Source organism: Cajanus cajan, chromosome 4 (genome assembly GCF_000230855.2).
Source record: "Cajanus cajan strain Asha chromosome 4, NIPB_CcT2T_4, whole genome shotgun sequence".
Lineage (NCBI taxonomy): Eukaryota > Viridiplantae > Streptophyta > Magnoliopsida > Fabales > Fabaceae > Cajanus > Cajanus cajan.
In genome coordinates, this window is record NC_138520.1 from 73,468,755 (window position 1) to 73,488,157 (window position 19,403).

Genomic DNA, 19,403 nt, shown 5'->3' on the forward strand with positions numbered 1-19,403 from the left:
AAAAAGAAAAGAGAGTGTAATAATCTTATCTCTTAAGAGAGAGTAATGTAATTTACTCAAAAAATATTAGTATTTTTTTTTTAGATAATGATAACAAGTATTAATATACCAGTAACATCAACAATATTTATTGTACTATACTTAAGTTTTGTCTTTTTTATTTTTTATTTTTGAAATGGAGAATAAAACCTGTTTCCATACAAGAGAGATCCAAGTCCCGTGCTATCCAAATCTAGCTGCCCTCCTTTTTTTTTTCCTTCTTTTTCTTATAACTATGATACTGAAGTTGGAATTGGTAATAATTCTCTATCGTAAACCGTAAACATACACAAAATAGATATTTTTCTTTCAATATAATCTCTATTTCATACACAAAAGTCAAAATTCGAATCCTGGTAGTTATCCTCCTCTTAAAATAATGTTGTTTCTAAATTTCCATAGGGACCATATTACTGGGCACCAGAATGTTTTCCAAGCCTTAGTAGAACCTTTCCCTAACCAGGGACAATTGTGTTGCACCAAGTTAACGACAATTTATACAAAAGTCACACAATTTTACTAAATGTCAACTAGTTTTAAGATGAAGTTTAAAGGCTACCTTATAATATTCTTGCATAATTAATATGTGTATGAACTCGACACTTAAAGAGAATGAAATGAAAACATTAGTAAGAAACAAGAAGAAGAAAAAAAATAGAAAGAACGTAATCATCTCTGTCAAGAAGCATCACAGGATATGCAGTGACCATACGGGGCAAAGAGAGAAGACACTCATTCAGTTCCAAGAAAATCAAGAAACACCATTTCCTTGAATAATAATTCTCCAATAACTAAAAAGCTTCCTCTGAGGATAAAGCACGCTACCCTTATTCACGTCATGTACAATTGAACTCATTTCTTGATGCAAGGAAAATTATGCATAACTAAAAACTAAAATTTACACATTACGATTGATAAGTTCTCAGCTCCTGCAGTTATCTCAAGACACAAACAGATTAAGCTTAACCAGATTATCTCCGCTTCCGTCTCTTTGAGCCAGCCTTCTTTCTTCCCCTCTTTGCACTCCCACCAAAAATTGATTTTGATGTAGAACCTGCTTTGAAAGTAGAACCAGCATTCTCAGTGTCCATGTCAGATTCTGAAACTTGAGCAGTGGAAATGGATTTCTGCTCTTCAACTGGTTCCTTGGTTTTCTCCATAAACTGATTTCTAACACTCTCAAAATCATGCAACTCTTCCTTAGCTGCCTGGTTTTCAATAAGAATTTCATCCTTGGTCTGCTTGCAAGGAAAGGACATTACAAATTTACAATGTTGTGTAATGATTCTAAAACATACATAGATGGAACAAGTTTTCCCTTCCAACATATAACTTAAGTCAGCTCAAAATTTCAAATAACAGTTCACATCAAAGAACACAGCATTATCAGAACAAAGTACCCGCAAGAAGCACTTCTAAATAAGGGATGATATAGGCATATGACATGGCCGTTGGGCAAAACTAGGGTTAGGAGGATATGCCAATTTTTTAAAAACCTAGAACATAACAGAGCCGGATAAGAGTAATTACTAATTACATACAAATATTTTATTATACACAGGAAAAATTTGAAATCAAGTCCCAAGGACCATTCATTTGAAAAATTAAATAAAATAACAGGATGTACATCTCAAATTTTGGCATTGAACTGGAAAACAAGAAATGGAGCAATCATAAACTGAATTAGTTAAGAAGTTCTGTGGCATCTCACTTCTTGTGAACAACTAACTTTCTTCATGGATTGCTGGTGTAAGCATTGGAAAACTCCCTTGTCACAACAATAGTCAATACTCAATATCAAGCACAACCACATATACTTATTCATAACTATCACAAATATATGCAAGCAGAACAGAAAATATAACCCCACATACAAGTTGAAATTACTTTCGTATTGAAAACCTTACACTTTCTGGCAGAAATGCAAGTTGGGGCTTATCGGTGGTTCTAATAAAGGGAGTTATCTCTTCCTGTGTCGATAATGGATTTTCAGTCAGAAGTAGGTCTTCTGTCTTTAACTTAGATTTATGCTGTGGGGAAGCCCGAACAAAACTAATTGGAAATTTGTTGTCATTATCAACAAAGGAAGCAGAATTACCGCCAGAATGATTAAATCCATCAGATGGTCCAATCATACTCAATTGAGTTATAGAACAGAACTTTCCTGGATTTTCACTAATCACGTTACCAATCCGAGTTTTCAATATCTTAACTTGTGACTGTAGTTCTTCAATCCTCTGAATGATGTCATTGACGGCTTTATCATTATCTTCAAGATCAACAGAAGACAACACATCATTAAACTTCAAGTCCTCAATATTATTATCTGCATAAATTAAAGTGGAAACATATAACAATCAATTAAAACCTGTTTCACAAAAATGGTCATACTCATACCAATTGACACTTGAAAATAAAGATGGTGTATGTAAGTCTTTCACCTTGTATAATTTGCAATTTAATGACAAGATGAATATTAGTAGTTAAATAAATAACAAAAACACCATTGTGTACATTACTGTCACTCACTCAAAGCATCGCTGTGAAAATCTGCCATACAAGCACCAGGGTTTTTGTTCTCTGTACAGTGACAAAAAAAGAGAAAAAGATTAGAGAGGAGTTTCCATCAGGAGCAACACATTGGAAAAAGAATACTACAATCAACCAAGAAATGTCATACCATAGTAAGAGAATATACTGTGATTAGACACATATGATGATATATCACGCTCTTCAGCTTTGCTCCTTTTCTTTCTCTTCATAACTTTATTCCTGTGATTGTCATCATATATAGGTACTGACTTGACATTATGATCATCTATTGTGAACTTCGAAAACTCAAGCTGCTTTCTATAATCGTATGCCTCAAGCTCTTTATCATATTTCAGTGCTAGAGAGTTAAGTTTCTTCAATTGCAATTCTATCCACTTGCAGCGCCACCTAATAGGGTGAATGAACCTCCTCCAATGCATTGTTGTTGTCTTGTTCTTTCTGAATGGTTAATAGTGTAAATTGTAAAACACGTGTAATTGATATTCTAATCAAAGCAGCCAGGGCAAAGTAACATGGGAATATAAACATGACACATATCACAACTTTAGTCATGACAGCAAAAACAACCGATACAGTTACAAATTTTACTATTAAGCAGACTGTATTACATAACACTTATCAAAATAAAGGGAATAAAAGCAGATGATTCTTCCGTAATATCTACCTAAAAAGAGCCTTTTATTAAAGGGATGGAAATTTATAGCAGAAAAGATTGGATGACAACTTTAATGCACATTCCTCCTTCTCTGTGTGTGTGTGTGTTTTTTTTTCTCCTTTTTGTGTTTCCAGTTATGTTTTCTTGCCTTCTACAGGCAAGACAAGAACTGAAACTGGGTCAGAAATATACCTAGATGGAGAAGTCCGTCTTCGATCACCATCACACATTGGAGATTTTACTTCGGAATCGGTGAATAACGAGCCCAAGGCATCCTCTCTGTCAGAATCTGTATCACCAAAAGAACTGGAACTGGAACACTCAGCATCAGTGACATCCTCGCAAGCATCTTCCACCACCGCCTTGCCACCAGAACTTATGCACCCACTCCCAATGATATTAACATACACGTCCTCCTCATTTCCACCAGACAAAGGAATCTGCTTAATTCCCTTGGAGGTAGTTCCAGGCTGCAAAACCATCTTCTGCTCTTTTGATTCTGAAAATTCAGGGACAGGAACACCTACATTCTCCTTTACCACAGCATCTTCTGGCTTCACATTGCCAGAACCCATTTTTTCAAATCATTCAACCTTCCCTATTTAGAGATCAAAGCAAGGACCAGACCACAATATCATGATTAAAATTGGAAGCATGTGAAATCCCCCACCCAATTTACTGAAAAACCAACTTGCCCCACAAACCCTTTTGAAGAAATTGCAAGCCAAAAGTTGTAAAATTGTAACAATATTAAAAGCAATTCAATCAAAGAAAGGACCGGACCACAATGTCATACTTGAAGTTGGAGGCATGTGAAATCCCCCACTCAATTTACTGAGAAACCAACTTGCCCCGCAAACCCTTATGAAGAAATTGCAAGCCACTAATTGTAAATTTATTAACAATTTTGAAAGAAAACATAAATAATGTAAATAAAACTATAGAAATCCAATTTTTATAGAACTGGGTCAGTACCAGAACATGTGTTATCTTAGAAGGGGTTGTTGTGATCCACAAAAAATTAACACGAACCCAGAAATCAATAATCAAAGGTGAAAGACAGAAACAGAGAGAAACACGTACTAGAAAAGGGAGATGATTTTCCTGAGAGGAGCGAAAATTGGGATTGTTGTTGAATGCTTAATTATTTGGTAGCCCAGAACACAACAATCGGAACATAATCTGTGTCAGTTGGTGAGCTTTAGCGTGTACTATGTATTCTGTACTCCTGCGTTTCTGAGCCAAAATAATAAATTATGTAATTATTTAATACTTTATTTTTCGTCTAAAAAAACAATTTTTTTAAATATAAATAAATTTAACTACTTTTACATCATTTAATAATTCTCTCTAAAATATTTTACGAATAATAAGATTTATTAAAAATAATTAATTTTTTTAACATATATATATGTATAATTAGTTATTTTTATTTATAATAAAAAAAATATAAGAATAAGTAATTATTGTTTAACATAATTGACATTTTTCCTTGATTGTTATAATATTAATTAGTATTTTATTATGTATAAATTTTAAAATAAATTATATATAAATAAATATTATATTTAACATATAAGTTATATTTAAAATTTAAATAAGTAAATATTTTTAAATATATAAATTATATTTTAAATTTATGATAAATAATTTATATTATAGTATAAGATTATTTTTATTTGATAATAATTTATTTTTGTTTCGGTAATAGACATGGGTCTATCTCAAGAACATTCATGGTGATATCAATCTCTTTCTCTGAGGCTATTTACGATATTGTTTTTTAAAAAATTTGTCTCAACCCTTCTTTTCTCTGTCTTTTAAAAGGTTGCTTCAACGAAGGCTTGTAGTTACCATGATCTTTTCTCTTGATTTTATGCGATCGTTGAGGGTTATCGTATTCCCTAATATATTGGAGCACATTTCATTATCCATCAAGGGCTGATGTGGATCAATTGAGTTCATGAATGGGTGTAACCACCATGTCATAACATAGGTCAATTAAAGCATGTACTACAAATATAAAGGATATTAAGAGCATGCTTTTCTAGCAGCTAAGGTTTGGAGTATGTGTCAACATTTGATCATCCTACGCGACACAACTAAGGGAACACACTCGATTATGAGCCCTCCTAGGGGACAAGTGTTGAGTGTCCTCTTTAAGATCCATTCCCTTGGTACAAGACTCGATTACAAGCTCACTAAGGGGACACAACCCTGGAAGCTTGCAATCGAGGGCGAAAAGCTTAAGTATGTCTTTGACGTCCACTCCCTTAATATAGGACTCAACTACATTTAACTTGAGTATTTTGAAGATCTTTTGATTTTAAATGAGTGGTAGTCTATTTTCAAGATCTAAGGTTCCTCGTTGAATATTATGATGATCATATCCTTTTGGAAGATTTATGAATGAACTTGGTCAAATTATATGAGAGAATAACAACATTCTTCGTAAGAATAATGATTTAGAAATGGAGGAGCACTTTAAATCAAGAAATTAAGGTAAGGGTTGCCTAAATATACATTAAAGTGGACGTTTGCAATACTTTTGTATCTAACTTTAAATTGAACAACGAGGTGCATAGAATGAAGTGCTAAGGGATGCAAAATTATTTTAATTGTGGTATTTACAATCCTCATAGGAAGCAATGTTTAGTCATTCTTGAGATTAGACCTCCATTAATGGAGGAGGAAGGTAACAAAGGTACCTCAAGATAGGTGACAATGAAGGAAGAAATTTGTTACATCACGAGATTTTCATTAATTATTAAATTTTAGTTTTTATAAATGATGGGTAATTTTTATAAATATATTTTATATATATGAAATATGTGGCGTTTACTATAACGTGTTTTATTAATATTTGAGGGAAGAAGAGGTAAACCTTGGTTAAAATATTTTTGGTGAAAGGTTAAAACAGGGTTAAGTTTTAAAATAAAGGTTACGATAATTTTCTTAATTTTACATTCTCATTTTTTTCATTTTACACATATACTCTGAAGACTTGGGAGAAGAATCAAAGTTTGTAGGATGAAACTCCGTTAAGTGACAATTTCATTTTAAAGTGGAATGACGGTAATAATCATAACACTTGAAACCTTACGTTCTTATTTTTGAAGGGGAAACTAAAAAGTCTTCTAGGGTTCAAAAAGGAGTAAAGAAGAAAGCCAATTGTAAGCATATTCTTGTTTGATTGACTTCTTTTTTAGTTTATACAAAGGATAACTATGATGACAAGTGTGAAAAATGATAACAATAAGTGCAATTTGAGTTTCTAAGAAGACTATTACATTTTTAGTGTAGTTTTGTTTACTTATCTTTTGTTGCAAGTGTGTTTCTCTTGTTCCAATTTGTTTTGTTGTGGTGTGTTGTTGAGTTTGTAAATACCAGTTTTTTTATATATTATTTTTCTTAGTTCGAATGGGGTTCTAGTTAGGGAACAGTGATTTTGGTGGGGACCAATGTGTCTATTATGTAGGGGACTTATGAGGGACACCTAATTTTCTTACTATGTTTTTATTGTTGTACCATTTTTAATTATTTTTCTATTTGTTGTTTGACAACATGTCAAAGGATAGACAATTTGCCTTATTTAGGTCCTCTACTAAGTAGCATGGATATTTTGGTCCACTTTGTTGAAAAGATTGGTCAACTAAATGAAATACGCTACGTGGATCCTAATTAATTTGGGATGTTTGATGCATATGATACAATTAACCTATTGGTAGAGGATGAAGATGAGTGTTATGAAAATGAAAGTAGGTGTATAAGTAACTTTGAAGAGATAATTTATGTGATTGGTAATATTTGTTCAGATAATGACATGAGTGAAATTTATGTAAAGAGATGAGATATAGGAGAACCATTTGAGAAGACTGAAGATGGCAGGATACACCTTAAAGTTGGAAAACTATTTTTAAATATACATCGAAGTACTTAAGGATTTATCTATTCAAGAAGGATTTCAATTACTTAAAGTAAAAAAAAAAATGAGAGGGCTAGAGTGATGTGTGAGTGTGCCTTTGAGGGTTGTAGTTGGAGGATCAATACATCTCCAACCCTAGATGAAGTTACTTTTAAGATAAGAACATATAACAATATACATAGTTGTATTATAACTACAAAGAACTCGAATGCAAACTTTACATGGATTCCAAAGAAACTGGAAAGTATGTTGGTAGTTGACCCTAACATTAGTTATTCCTCAATGAAGCAAGCATTACTCGACAAGTATGGAGTTAAACCAAGTAATTTAATGCAAGTATAACGTGCAATAAGAAAAGTCCATCAAAGCACTAATGTGTGTGTTTGTTTAGTTTTTTTTTTATATATATTTTATTTATTTATATGTTTGTATTTGTTTTGTTGCAAAGAGAAAAGTTATGTTTATATTTGTATTTGATGCAATTGTACCTTTAGGTTTTTTTTATTTTTATTTTATTTATATTGTTGTATATGTTTAGGTTTTGTTTTGTAGCAAAGATAAAAGTCCATCACATATATATATATGTGTATATATTAGTTTGGATTTTGTTACTATTCTCTTTCTTTGTTACTGTTACGAAAGAAAGAAAATAGTTAATCAAGTTTTATGAAAAAAAAATTGACCGGAGTGGAAAGAAACACGTAATATTTTTCATGTTGTAATAAATTTTAATTATTATAACTTATTTTATATAAAGATAAGTTAATACAACTAACCAAATAAGAGAAGAAAGAAAAAATAATTATAAACATAGATATAAATATAGATAAGATCACGAGTATATTTCTGGCGCTGTTTAATTTTTTTTTTTATCACCCATTCCCATTATTTAAATTAATTAAATTGGAACAACTTTATTTAAAATAATTCTTGAAAATACACATATGTAATTTAAATAATAAAAAAATATTAAACAAATGATGGAAACTTGTTTGGAGAATCCGAATTGATGTGAATCCTCTTCAAGTTCCTCCCTAGATCTTTGGCTTCTTGATTCTTCCTAAGCTTTGCTAAGGTCTCCAATGGAGGAGGAGACCTTAGAACCACCACGGTTTGGTGGAGAACTCTCCCAAGAGGCGCCACTCCTTGATGAAGAGATAAGCCTCTTCAATTCTCATCACACTCTTCTAGTGAAGGGATAAGAGAATTGGATGAATATCAAAGAGGTTTAGGGACTTTCAGAAGAGAGAAATCTGAACAATATTTCAGAAATGAAATCTCAATACATCCAAAAGTGTTTTACAATGAAGGAAAAACAAAAATATAGGAGTAGGAAGCTTGGAGAGCAAGCTAGTCTTAACCATGGTTTACTAGGAACCATGGTAAGGTCTAGCTAACCATCCATGGTCTAGAGGCTTGGAGAGCAAGCTACTAACTTAGCTTGCTTGGTAAGAAAGCTAAGGAGAAGCTTGTGCTTCAAGCTTCTAAGCTTGAGTGTGAACAAGCAATGTGAACACAAATCAAGGTAGGCGGCTCATGGACTTTATTTTACTCCAACTGGTTTTGAAAAAATGTTGATTTGGTTTAGTTAGGTCCATCCAATGTGAATGAAACCTAGCTAAATCAAATCTATGAAAAAAACCCTAAACACAAATCAAGGTGGGCGGCTCATGGACTTTATTTTACTCCAACTGGTTTTGAAAAAATGTTGATTTGGTTTAGTTAGGTCCATCCAATGTGAATGAAACCTAGCTAAATCAAATCTATGAAAAATTAGGAGTAAAATAAGTCTAATATGTAAAATTTTGCCTAGGCCCATCTCTAGGCCCAATTGCTAGTAACACTCTCTAGCTTGCTAGTTACACTCTCTAGCTTGCTAATGCCACTCCCAATCCTACTACTAGAAAACTAAGAAAAGAGTGTATTTCTAGATTAGGTTAAATGGAGTCAAAGTGTCCAAGTAACCTACCCTAGAAACAATATACAATAGCTAATAAAAAGAAATAAAGTGTCTCACAAATACAAAGGCAAAAATACACATATACAAGTATCTACTATATACAAGGTACAAGAAATCAAACTATACAATGTATGTACAATAGAGACTATGAGACTAAAAAGAGGAATCATACTCAATACTCATATTGAGCATAGGTCTAAGAAACACCTCCTCTCTAGAAGCCTCCTCTAGCCTCCTAACCATGGACCTAGTTAAAGGCCCAATGGTCTTCAAGTGTGAGCCTCCTTGGATCAACCTTCACCCTTCTTGGTCTTACCTCTTACAAAGGGATCCTTGGGGATTAGATTTCCATCAACAAACATAAATATTACGCATTCATTTTTAACTTGAGATGGTACAATAATACGTTTTTTTTGTATAATTGATTTATATATATATATATATATATATATATATATCTATAACATTATATAAAAGGGATACAAATATTCATAACCACCATTTGGTCTCCACTTTTAGTATGACCTTTTTACCCTTAATAACCACCATCTTAATACAAGTAACTGTCATCTCTATATTTTTAAAATCATTTATTCCTCACCAAATAACATTTTTAAGTAACTGCACTCAATATTCCCACTCTCACAATTTTGTCTTTTTTGCTTCCTCTCTTTTTGTTAAGCCAACTACACATCGGTGCATAATCTATTCTCCATTACGGTATATCCTCTCTCACTTCCTCTATTATACTTTCCATTATATACATTCCCTTCATTCTTGGTTTCATTTCATTTTGTTTTCCTTTCATTTTTAATGTTTCCTTTAAAAACGTAAACCATACATAGTTAATAGTGTGACTTATAAAGGTTCAGATGCGATTTGGAGTAATTTTGTTTTCTTTTATTTTTATGCTTTTGCGCTTATGTATATTAGATTTCGTTGTTTCGTTCACTCTGAAAAATTACTCCATGTTGAGGTTTTCTCATAGTTCAAATTTGTTATAGGTTTATTGGAGTTTTTGAATGAATATTTGGGTTTGGAATATTTACATCGCATTTTTTCCCGCAAATTGTTTCATTTCAACCGTCAAATTGACTTCCCTTAATTGGATAAAGTTTAAAATAACTGATAGGTATTTTTCCTTTGACAACTTTACGATATTGCATTGCAAATAATGCTCTATAGTTCTATTAAAGTAATTCTTCCATTCTTTTTTTTCTGTTTTTTATTCCATTGATATTTTCTATTATTTATTTCGCATATAAGAAGGATTTTAAATAAAAGTCACCATTGAGAATATCTTCATGTTAAATTTCAAAACTTTCCTTTAATTTTATTTAACAACCATAATATGTGCCATTAAATAATAACAATATTTTTTTATAAATCAATTAACTACATACGTTTACGTATTAATAAACTCAATGTATTTCTCAAGTTTAGTCTTTTTTTACAATGATTTTTTTTGTGTATTATTTTTACAAAGAATTTAATTTTACTCAAGTTATTAAAAATTTAAATTTAAAATATCTCTATTTTTTGAATTCATTTTTTCCCTTTAAAATTATAAAAAAAAATCCTATTTAAACTTACTATCTTAATAGATTTAAAATTTTAAATAAATAAGAATATTTTATTAAAAATTCAAATTTAATATATCCTAATTTTATATTTAAAATTTTAAATTTTAAATTTTAAATTCTAAATTACAAATTTTAAATTTTAACTTTTAAAATTTAAAATTTAAATTTTAGATTTTAGATTTTAAATTATAAATTTTAAACTTTAAATTTAAAATTTAAAATTTAAAATTTTAAACTTCCCATTCTGTGGGACTTATAATCGAATTTAACGTTGGTACAAATTTTAAATTTTAACTTTTAAAATTTAAATTTAAAATTTTAGGTTTTAGATTTAAAATTTTAAATTTTAGATTTTGGATTTTAAATTTTAAATTTTAAATTTTAAATTTTAAATTTTAAATTTTAAATTTTAAATTTTAAATTTTAAATTTTAAATTTTAAATTTTAAATTTTAAATTTTAAATTTTAAATTTTAAATTTTACATTTATTTTATTATTAATTTAAATTTTAAAAATTCATTTTAAAATCTTAAATTCTAAATTTTAAATTTTGAATTTTGAATTTCAAAATTTTGATTTTTGATTTTTAAATTTTAAATTTTAAATTTTCACTTTGGATTTTAAATTTGAAATTTGAAATTTGAAATTTGAAATTTTACATTTTACATTTTAAATTCTTATCAATAGCTTTAAATTTAAAAATTCCTTTTAAAATTTATAATCAAATAAGTTTAATCAACATTTTGAAACTAAATCAAAGTTATTTTTATTTATTAATTGAAAATTTGATTTGTTTTGAGTTCTTTTCAACAAATCTTCTTTCAAATCTACATTAAATTATTAAATTTAGACATTTTTAAAACTAAGTTATGTAAGTTTAGTCCTTTTTTTGCAAAGATTTTTATTTTTTTTCATTATTTTTACAATGAATTTAATTTTTCTAAACTTATTAAAAAATAAAATTTAAATTATGCATAATTTTGAAATTTGAATTTCATTTATTTTTTAATAGTTTTAAAATTACAAAAATTAATTTTAAAACTTATAATCAAATAAATTTATTCAAAAAATTTTAAAACTATATTACAGTTATTTTTATTTATTACTTGGAAATTGGATTTCTTTTGAGTTTTTTACAAAATATATTATAAAAAAATTCTACAATAAATTATTAAGTTTAGTCATTTTTTTAATCTAAATTATGTTTACTCATTTAAACAAATTAAAATTAAACTTAAAAATAATAAATTAAATATTTTTCAATTTTATTTATTTTTTAACATGAAATTATGTTAATAATTTCTATAATAAATAAATAAATCAATATATATATATATTGTAACGACCCGGCTGGTCACTACACACACACCCCTGTACACCGGAAACACCAGACAGAAAGGACAAGTATATAAATATAGGATCTAGAATATAAATATATACAAAGTCTCTATCCGACTAGAGTTAGAGTGTACAAAAACAAAATACATCATCAACGGCTACACCAAGTAGCTGAAAACAACAAAACATCAACAAAGATCCAGCTCCGCCTGTCAGCTGCAGACTCACCACTAGCCACTTGCCTATCCCTGCTCTGCTCCCATACATAGTATGATCATCGCAGTCCAAACCACATGGAAACAACAAAGGGTAAGCTAGTGTAAAGAAATCGACATACATATATAAATATGTAAATAAAAGCATCTACAACTATCAGCACACCCGTACAACTTATACTACACCACAGCAAATTCAGCAATATCAGCACCGCTCAGCGGCTATAACAGCACCACAATAGTGGCTAACAGCACCGACATAGCGGCTATAACAACACCACAATAGTGGCTAACAGCACCGACATAGCGGCTATAACAGCACCACAATAGTGGCTAACAGCACCGACATAGCGGCTATAACAGCACCACAATAGTGGCTAAACACAACATACAGCTCAGCAATAATCAGCACAGTAAAACAGCTCACAGCACAGCACAACAAAATCATCATACAACACAGCTAAGTAGTATTCAACACAGCTTACTACTCACAACTCAGCTTACTACTCACAACTCAGCTCATCATTCTAGAGCACAACCATATTATAAATTAGCATTTAAAATCATCAATAACAGCCCAGCTCAGCATAGCGATATACATCTATTACAGCTTAACATCATTTTTCAGCATTTACATCTAGTCAGCACAACATATTTATCAATTAAATCTCAGCTCAGCAATTACAGCATAATTCAACAACTATCAGCATATGATTCAACTTGACTCAAACAATAAAGTTCAGCATTAGCATCACACAGCACAACTCAGCGTTACATCATTAACAACATACATCATAACACAACTTTTCATCACACGACATTGGCAGCATTAATCAGCATAAACAACATTCAGCATAAAACAATATTATCATTAAATTCAGCATATAACTTCACATCCTCATACGCGTCCGGCGCACTCATGGTCGCGCCCGGCGTGGCACAACCAGAGGGCTCCAGGGCCAACGCGCCCGACGCAAGCGTGCCTGCGCCTGGTGAGACTCAGCCAGAGAGTCCAAAGCTCTCTCGCGCCTGGCGGAATACCCAATTGCGCCCAGCGCAGGCCAGGCAGAGACTCCAAGGAGTCTCACACGCCCGGCGTGCCCCAACCGCGCCCAGCGCAGGCAAGGCAGAGACCTCCCTTGGTCTCGCGCCCAGTGCAAACCAAATTGCGCCTAGCGCCCTCGAGGCAGAGACTCCCAAGGAGTCTCACGCCCAACGCGACAAGGACCGCGCTCAGCGCAACACATCAATATCATCATTCAGCTCAATAACATTAATCATTAACAACTTAAAACAGCATGATCAACAACTTCACAACGCACAACATGTTCAACACATAATACGACCCAACCATCTTGTTTACAACTCATCTATCTTGTCAACTTACTCACCCAAACAACACCAATACACCTAAGCACCTAAAACAACTTTCAACTTAACCAAATCATTAAAAGTGAAATGGCAACCTTCACAGAAAACAGAGCATCAGGAGTTATACTACTCATACCATACTCATCCTTATCTCATATGAAAGATAAGAAGATTTCCTTCAACTCTCATAAAGACACCAAGTCCTAATTCCTTCATCTACCTTGTTAAAAATTCTAAAAACCGCAACAGCTATAAGTAATGCTGGCAGCTTGACCCCTCTTCACTAAAACGGCCATATCTGGAGTTCTAAAACTCTCTTTTGGGTGATTCCAGCGCCATTGGAAAGCTAACATCCAAGGCTAAAACTTTTATGAAGACTATAAAGTCCAATTCTGAATATCAAATTCACGCCCGGTGCAAAGAACTGAGCCCGACGCAAATTCAAACAGGAACCCTCCCCAGTTCAAAAATTTCACCCAAAACCTGCAAAATCAACACCCCAGGCACATGCAATCGGTCCAAAACATCACATTTTCATCATACAACCCGAAAATACCAACTTTTTCAACATGCAACCACAAACAAGGAAAGATCACCAAATTTTCATCAAACCCCGGAAAACCCCGAAACCCCATCTTCAGCAATTTCAGCCAAAAACCATCAATTATCCAACAACAAATGAGTTCCTAGACTCAGTTACAGCCAAAAACAGCGAGAACCTAGCTTCCCTTACCTCGGTGAGACGATTCCGAGCTCCGGGAAGAGAAAAGGAAGAAGAAGAGAATTCGCACCCAACTAGCTCCGAACGGTTTCAAGTTTGAGAGAATGAACCTCCTTGTTCACTCACGGCTTCAGCTAGAGAGAAAAGAAATCAGCCACAAAGGTCAGAGAATTTGTGAGGGAGAAGAGAGTTTGGGAGAAAATAAGTGAAAGAGAGTGAGAGTGAGAGTAAAGCCACGGGTCTCACATATATAACACAAAAAAACAACTAATTTAAAATTTTATAAATAAATTATTTTAAATTCTAGAATAAAATACATATAGAGGCACGAAGTGCCTCAACCTCGCTAGTATATATAATATGGTATATTTTAGATAAAAGAGATATGGTATATTTTAGATAAAAGAGACATGTTTTAGATAAAAATAAATATGTAAGGTTTAATTACATTTTTATCCTTTTTGTAATTGTGTAATTTTGATCTCCAAAGTTTTAATTGGACAATTTTAGTCCATAAAAGATTGTAATTGTGTGATTTTAGTTATTCAATTTTTAATTGAACAATTTTAGTCCCTCAAATATCATAATTGTACGATTTTAGTATTTCCTATTAAAAAAATTATTTGTCTATTCAAGTTAAGACATATTATAATTTTCTTCAATATATCAAATGATATATATTTATTTTTAATAAATAAATAAAATTTATATATTATTATTTTTATAATAATACTAGTAAATTAATATAAAAAATATTATTAGTATATTTATAGATAAACTAATAATTTGATAAATATAATTTATTATATATTAATATAATTTTACAAAAATATAAGTATATTAATTAGAAATATACATATCTTTTCTTATATATTTATATTTTTGTAAAAATATATTAATATATACTAAGTCATATTTATCAAATTATTTTTTTTGAAGCAAATGAACTTAACTCATTTCATTAATGATAAGAGATGCAATACATGGAGGAATAAAATCGAAAAAGTGGTGACTAGCGGAAGATCTAGCCACCCTTGCTAAAGTGTGGGCGACCCGATTGGCTTGTCTCCTAATAAACCTAACCTGAAGGTTTTGATGGGAACGTAACAGGGATCTACATTGATTTATAATGATCCCATATTCTGAGTGAAGAACCTGCGGGCTGTTGAGATGATCCGCTACTTGCTTGCAGTCCGTTTCCACACAGACATTATCGTATGGAGAATGGATGAGATATTGGATTGCTTCCAACATAGCTGCTGCTTCTGCCTCATGGGGTGGTGGTAGGCCATGCTTCCATCCGGATATGGCAGTTTGGAATAATCCTCTTGTATCGCGGACACAAATACCGAACCCAAAAGTAGAGGAATCGTTGAAGAGCGCCGCATCAACGTTGCACGTGAAAGTGTCGGCTGGAGGTTTGGTCCATCTGTGGTTCACTACGGGGGAGGCAGTTTGCGCCAAGTTCCTGTGTGCAGATCGCCATGCATGGAAATGTTGTTCCGTTAGCTGGATTGAGGTTTTTGGGGGAGGGGCACCCTCCTTCCATACTTTGTCGTTTCTCCGCCGCCAGATACACCAAAGCATGAGGGTGAACGATGTTAAATCAGAACCTGTTAAGTGACCCAGCAGTTTCCACGTGGTGTCGATGAAGCTGATGCCTTGCTCTACTATGTGGGCGATCCGCGACCAACATCCTGAGTCTATCCATATGGATAAGGCGGCTGGGCAGCTATAGAGGAGGTGCCATTCGTTCTCTTGGTTTGCAGAACAATGGGGGCAAGAAGACGTGCATGGGACGCCTTTCTGTTGTAGGTTCAGGCGCGTGGGAATGCAACCTCTCAATAGTCGCCAGAGGAAAATCTGTGTTGAGTGAGGGATCTTCAAGCTCCAAAGTTTCATCCAGTCACCCTGCACTCTCAATGTATTGTTGGAGATGACATGTTCCATGAGATGGTGATATGCTGTGCGTACCGAGTAGGAGCCATTGGTGGTGAGCCTCCAAGTTAAAGAATCTGGGCGTGAGGGGTTCAACAGTGGTATAGATAGGATGGATTGAGCATCTTGATGATTGAAGAGAGTTTGAACTCGATGTGAATCCCACTTGTGAAGAGTGCGGTCAATGAGGTCGTGGACAGTGAGGGATTCGTATCCTTGAGGGGCTGTTGAGGTAACATACGAGCTATGTGAGTTGCGGAGCCATGGATCCTTCCAAATGTTAATAGAAGATCCGTTCCCTATACACCACCTGGCACCTTGCCTGACTAGAACCTGTGAAGCGTGGATGCTTCTCCAAATAAAACTTGGGTTGTGGCCCAGGCGGGCACCCAAGAAGTCCCCTTGAGGGAAGTATCTAGCTTTGAAGATCCGTGTAAATAGAGCATCTGGGTTGGACTGTAGATTCCACCCTTGCTTCCCAAGCATAGCCAAGTTAAAACCATGGAGGTGACGGAAACCCATACCGCCATACTCTTTCCGCATAGTGAGTTTATCCCAGCTTAACCATTTGATTCCTCGCCCTGTATGGTGGTTAGAGCCCCACCAGAAGGAGTTCAGCATTCTTTGAATTTCATCCTCGAGGCTGGTTGGTAAGAGGAAGGTACTCATACAATAGCTGGGGATTGCTTGTGCCACTGCCTTGATAAGGGTCTCGCGGCCAGCCTTGGAGAGATGTTTGCCTGTCCAGTGGTTGATCTTCTTCCATATGCGATCTTTGACGTAGGAGAACACTGCCTTTTTGTTTCTGCCCACCATGGATGGGAGTCCTAAGTATTTTCCAGTACCAATGCATTCGTGAACCCCCAGAATAGCGTTGATGGACGTGCGCGTTCGTGTAGTGGTATTTTTGCTGTAGTAAATCTCTGATTTTTGCAAGTTGATGGCTTGGCCGGATGCACTCTCGTATTGTTGAAGAATGGTGCGAAGAGTGGTGCACTCGCGTTCAGTGGCTTTGCAGAAAAGGAAACAGTCATCCGCGAACAGCAAATGTGAGACTTGCGGTGCGCCTCGACAGATTTTAGCCCCATGGAGATCCCCTCTAGCTTCTGCTGTTCGTAATAAGGAAGAGAGTCCTTCAGCACATAAGATATAAAGATAGGGTGAGAGGGGGTCACCTTGGCGTAGTCCTCGCTCCGGTGAGATAGGTCCAACTCCTTCACCATTAACCATGACATGGAACATGGGGGAGGCATAACACATACGCATCCAAAGAGCCCATTGGGCGTGAAATCCCAGTTTCAAGAGTAGAGCATGTATGTAGGACCAACTGACTCTGTCAAAGGCTTTACTGATGTCAATCTTTAGAGCAACCGTACCTGTTTGGCCTTGATGTTTGCACTTCATATAGTGGATTATCTCGGATGCTACCATTACGTTGTCAAGGATGGAGCGTCCTTCAACAAATGCAGATTGGGTTTGGGAGATGCATTGGTGTAGCACATCTTTGAGTCGATTTGCAAGAACTTTTGAGACTATCTTGTAAATGACGTTGCAAAGTGATATGGGGCGCAGGTCCTTCATAGATGATGGTGCTTCAGTTTTTGGTATAAGGACAATGTTGGTTTGATTTAAAGGTTCTGGGAAGAAGCCTTGTTCCAACCATTGTTTCCCGGCCTGGTAAATTTCTGGCCCCAACAGTTCCCAGAAATGCTTATAAAAACCTGGGTTGAGCCCATCAGGTCCTGGCGCTTTGTCTGCATGCATTGAAAAGAGGGCAGATCGGAACTCGCTGATGCAGAATGGTCTTAAGAGGTGCTCATTATCTGCAGTGGTGATGCGTTGAGAGAGAGAATCTATGACTGGGTCTGGCGTGTTGGCGGAAGCTGTGAAGAGTGTATCAAAGTACGTTTTGGCTACGTCCATGAGTCCCAGTTGGTCGTGCACTACCACATGATCATCGCGGGTGAGTTTCTGTATGAGGTTGGTCTTTCTCCTTGCACTGGCTATGGCGTGGAAATATTTAGTATTGCTGTCACCATCCTTGAGCCAAAACAGTTTTGACCTTTGCTTCCAGAAGGATTCCTCCTGCATGATAAGTGAACTGAGTCTTTCTTGAAAATCAAGGAGCCGGGATATGGACGCAGGGTCTTGCTTGTCTCTCAATGCCAAGATATGTTTCCTGCATGCTTCTATTGGAGCTCTAAAGTGAAGTCGGATCTTTATCCCCCAGGCATCCATATCTGTTGCACAATGGTGTAGCTTGTGCAATATGTCGGGAGATTGTGCTTGTAGCCAATTGCGCGTCACTAGTGGTGTTAACGTTGGCTCTTTCAGCCATGCATTTTCAAACCTGAAAGCACGTTTTGGGCGTGTGTATCTTTGCCCCGAGAGATTGAGAAGGAGAGGGGAGTGATCTGACCTGGCCGCCACCACATTGAGGAGCCTACAGTGGGGGAAGATGTCCAACCAAGAACTTGTAGACATAGCTCGGTCCAGTCTCTCCTCTATTTGGAGTGGCGTTCCTTTGCTTTTGACCCATGTGTACTTGTAACCCTCCAAGGGTAGGTCGATCAGATTGGCGTCTGTGACAGCAGAACGAAAACCGTGTAGCAACCATGGAGGATGTGCATGGGTGCCGCGTTTATCATCATCAGTGAGCAGATCATTAAAGTCCCCCATGATACACCACGGGAGAGAGTTGTCTTGTGCTAGGTGGCGTAGAAGATTCCATGAATCTCGTCGTCGTGCTCGTTCAGGGAAACCATAGAAGCCAGTGAGGCGCCAAACAGGGTTGGATACGTGAGATACTTTCACGTTGATGAAATGTGGGGAATAGTTAATGAGTAGACAGTCAAAAGGTTTTTTCCAGAATAATGCTAGCCCTCCACTGTGGCCGGAGCAACTAACCGCAAAGGAAGAGTCGAAATTCAAACGGGATCGTAGTTCATCTATACGAGAAGCTGATACAAGAGTTTCACACAAGAATAGAACATCGGGGTGATACGTTCTGAGTAGGTCAAGGAGGGTAGGAACTGCACGCGGGTTGCCTAGGCCCCGACAGTTCCAGCTGAGGAGACTCATGATCCCTGGTAGGCCTGATTCCCA

The 19,403-nt window shown here is 34.7% G+C and overlaps 1 protein-coding gene across 1 annotated transcript; it reads right to left on the reverse strand.

The window, feature by feature from the left end:
• Nucleotides 1-779: 779 nt before the first annotated feature.
• LOC109807711 (uncharacterized) lies at nt 780-4,489 on the reverse strand. The gene is made up of 6 exons (XM_020370298.3): nt 4,331-4,489; nt 3,440-3,845; nt 2,720-3,030; nt 2,569-2,619; nt 1,947-2,365; nt 780-1,277 (listed from the first exon to the last, which is right to left on the reverse strand). Exons 2-6 carry the CDS (start codon nt 3,820-3,822, stop codon nt 1,011-1,013), a joined length of 1,431 nt encoding a protein of 476 aa, XP_020225887.2. The 5' UTR covers nt 3,823-3,845; nt 4,331-4,489; the 3' UTR covers nt 780-1,010.
• Between the last annotated feature and the right edge of the window lie 14,914 nt (nt 4,490-19,403).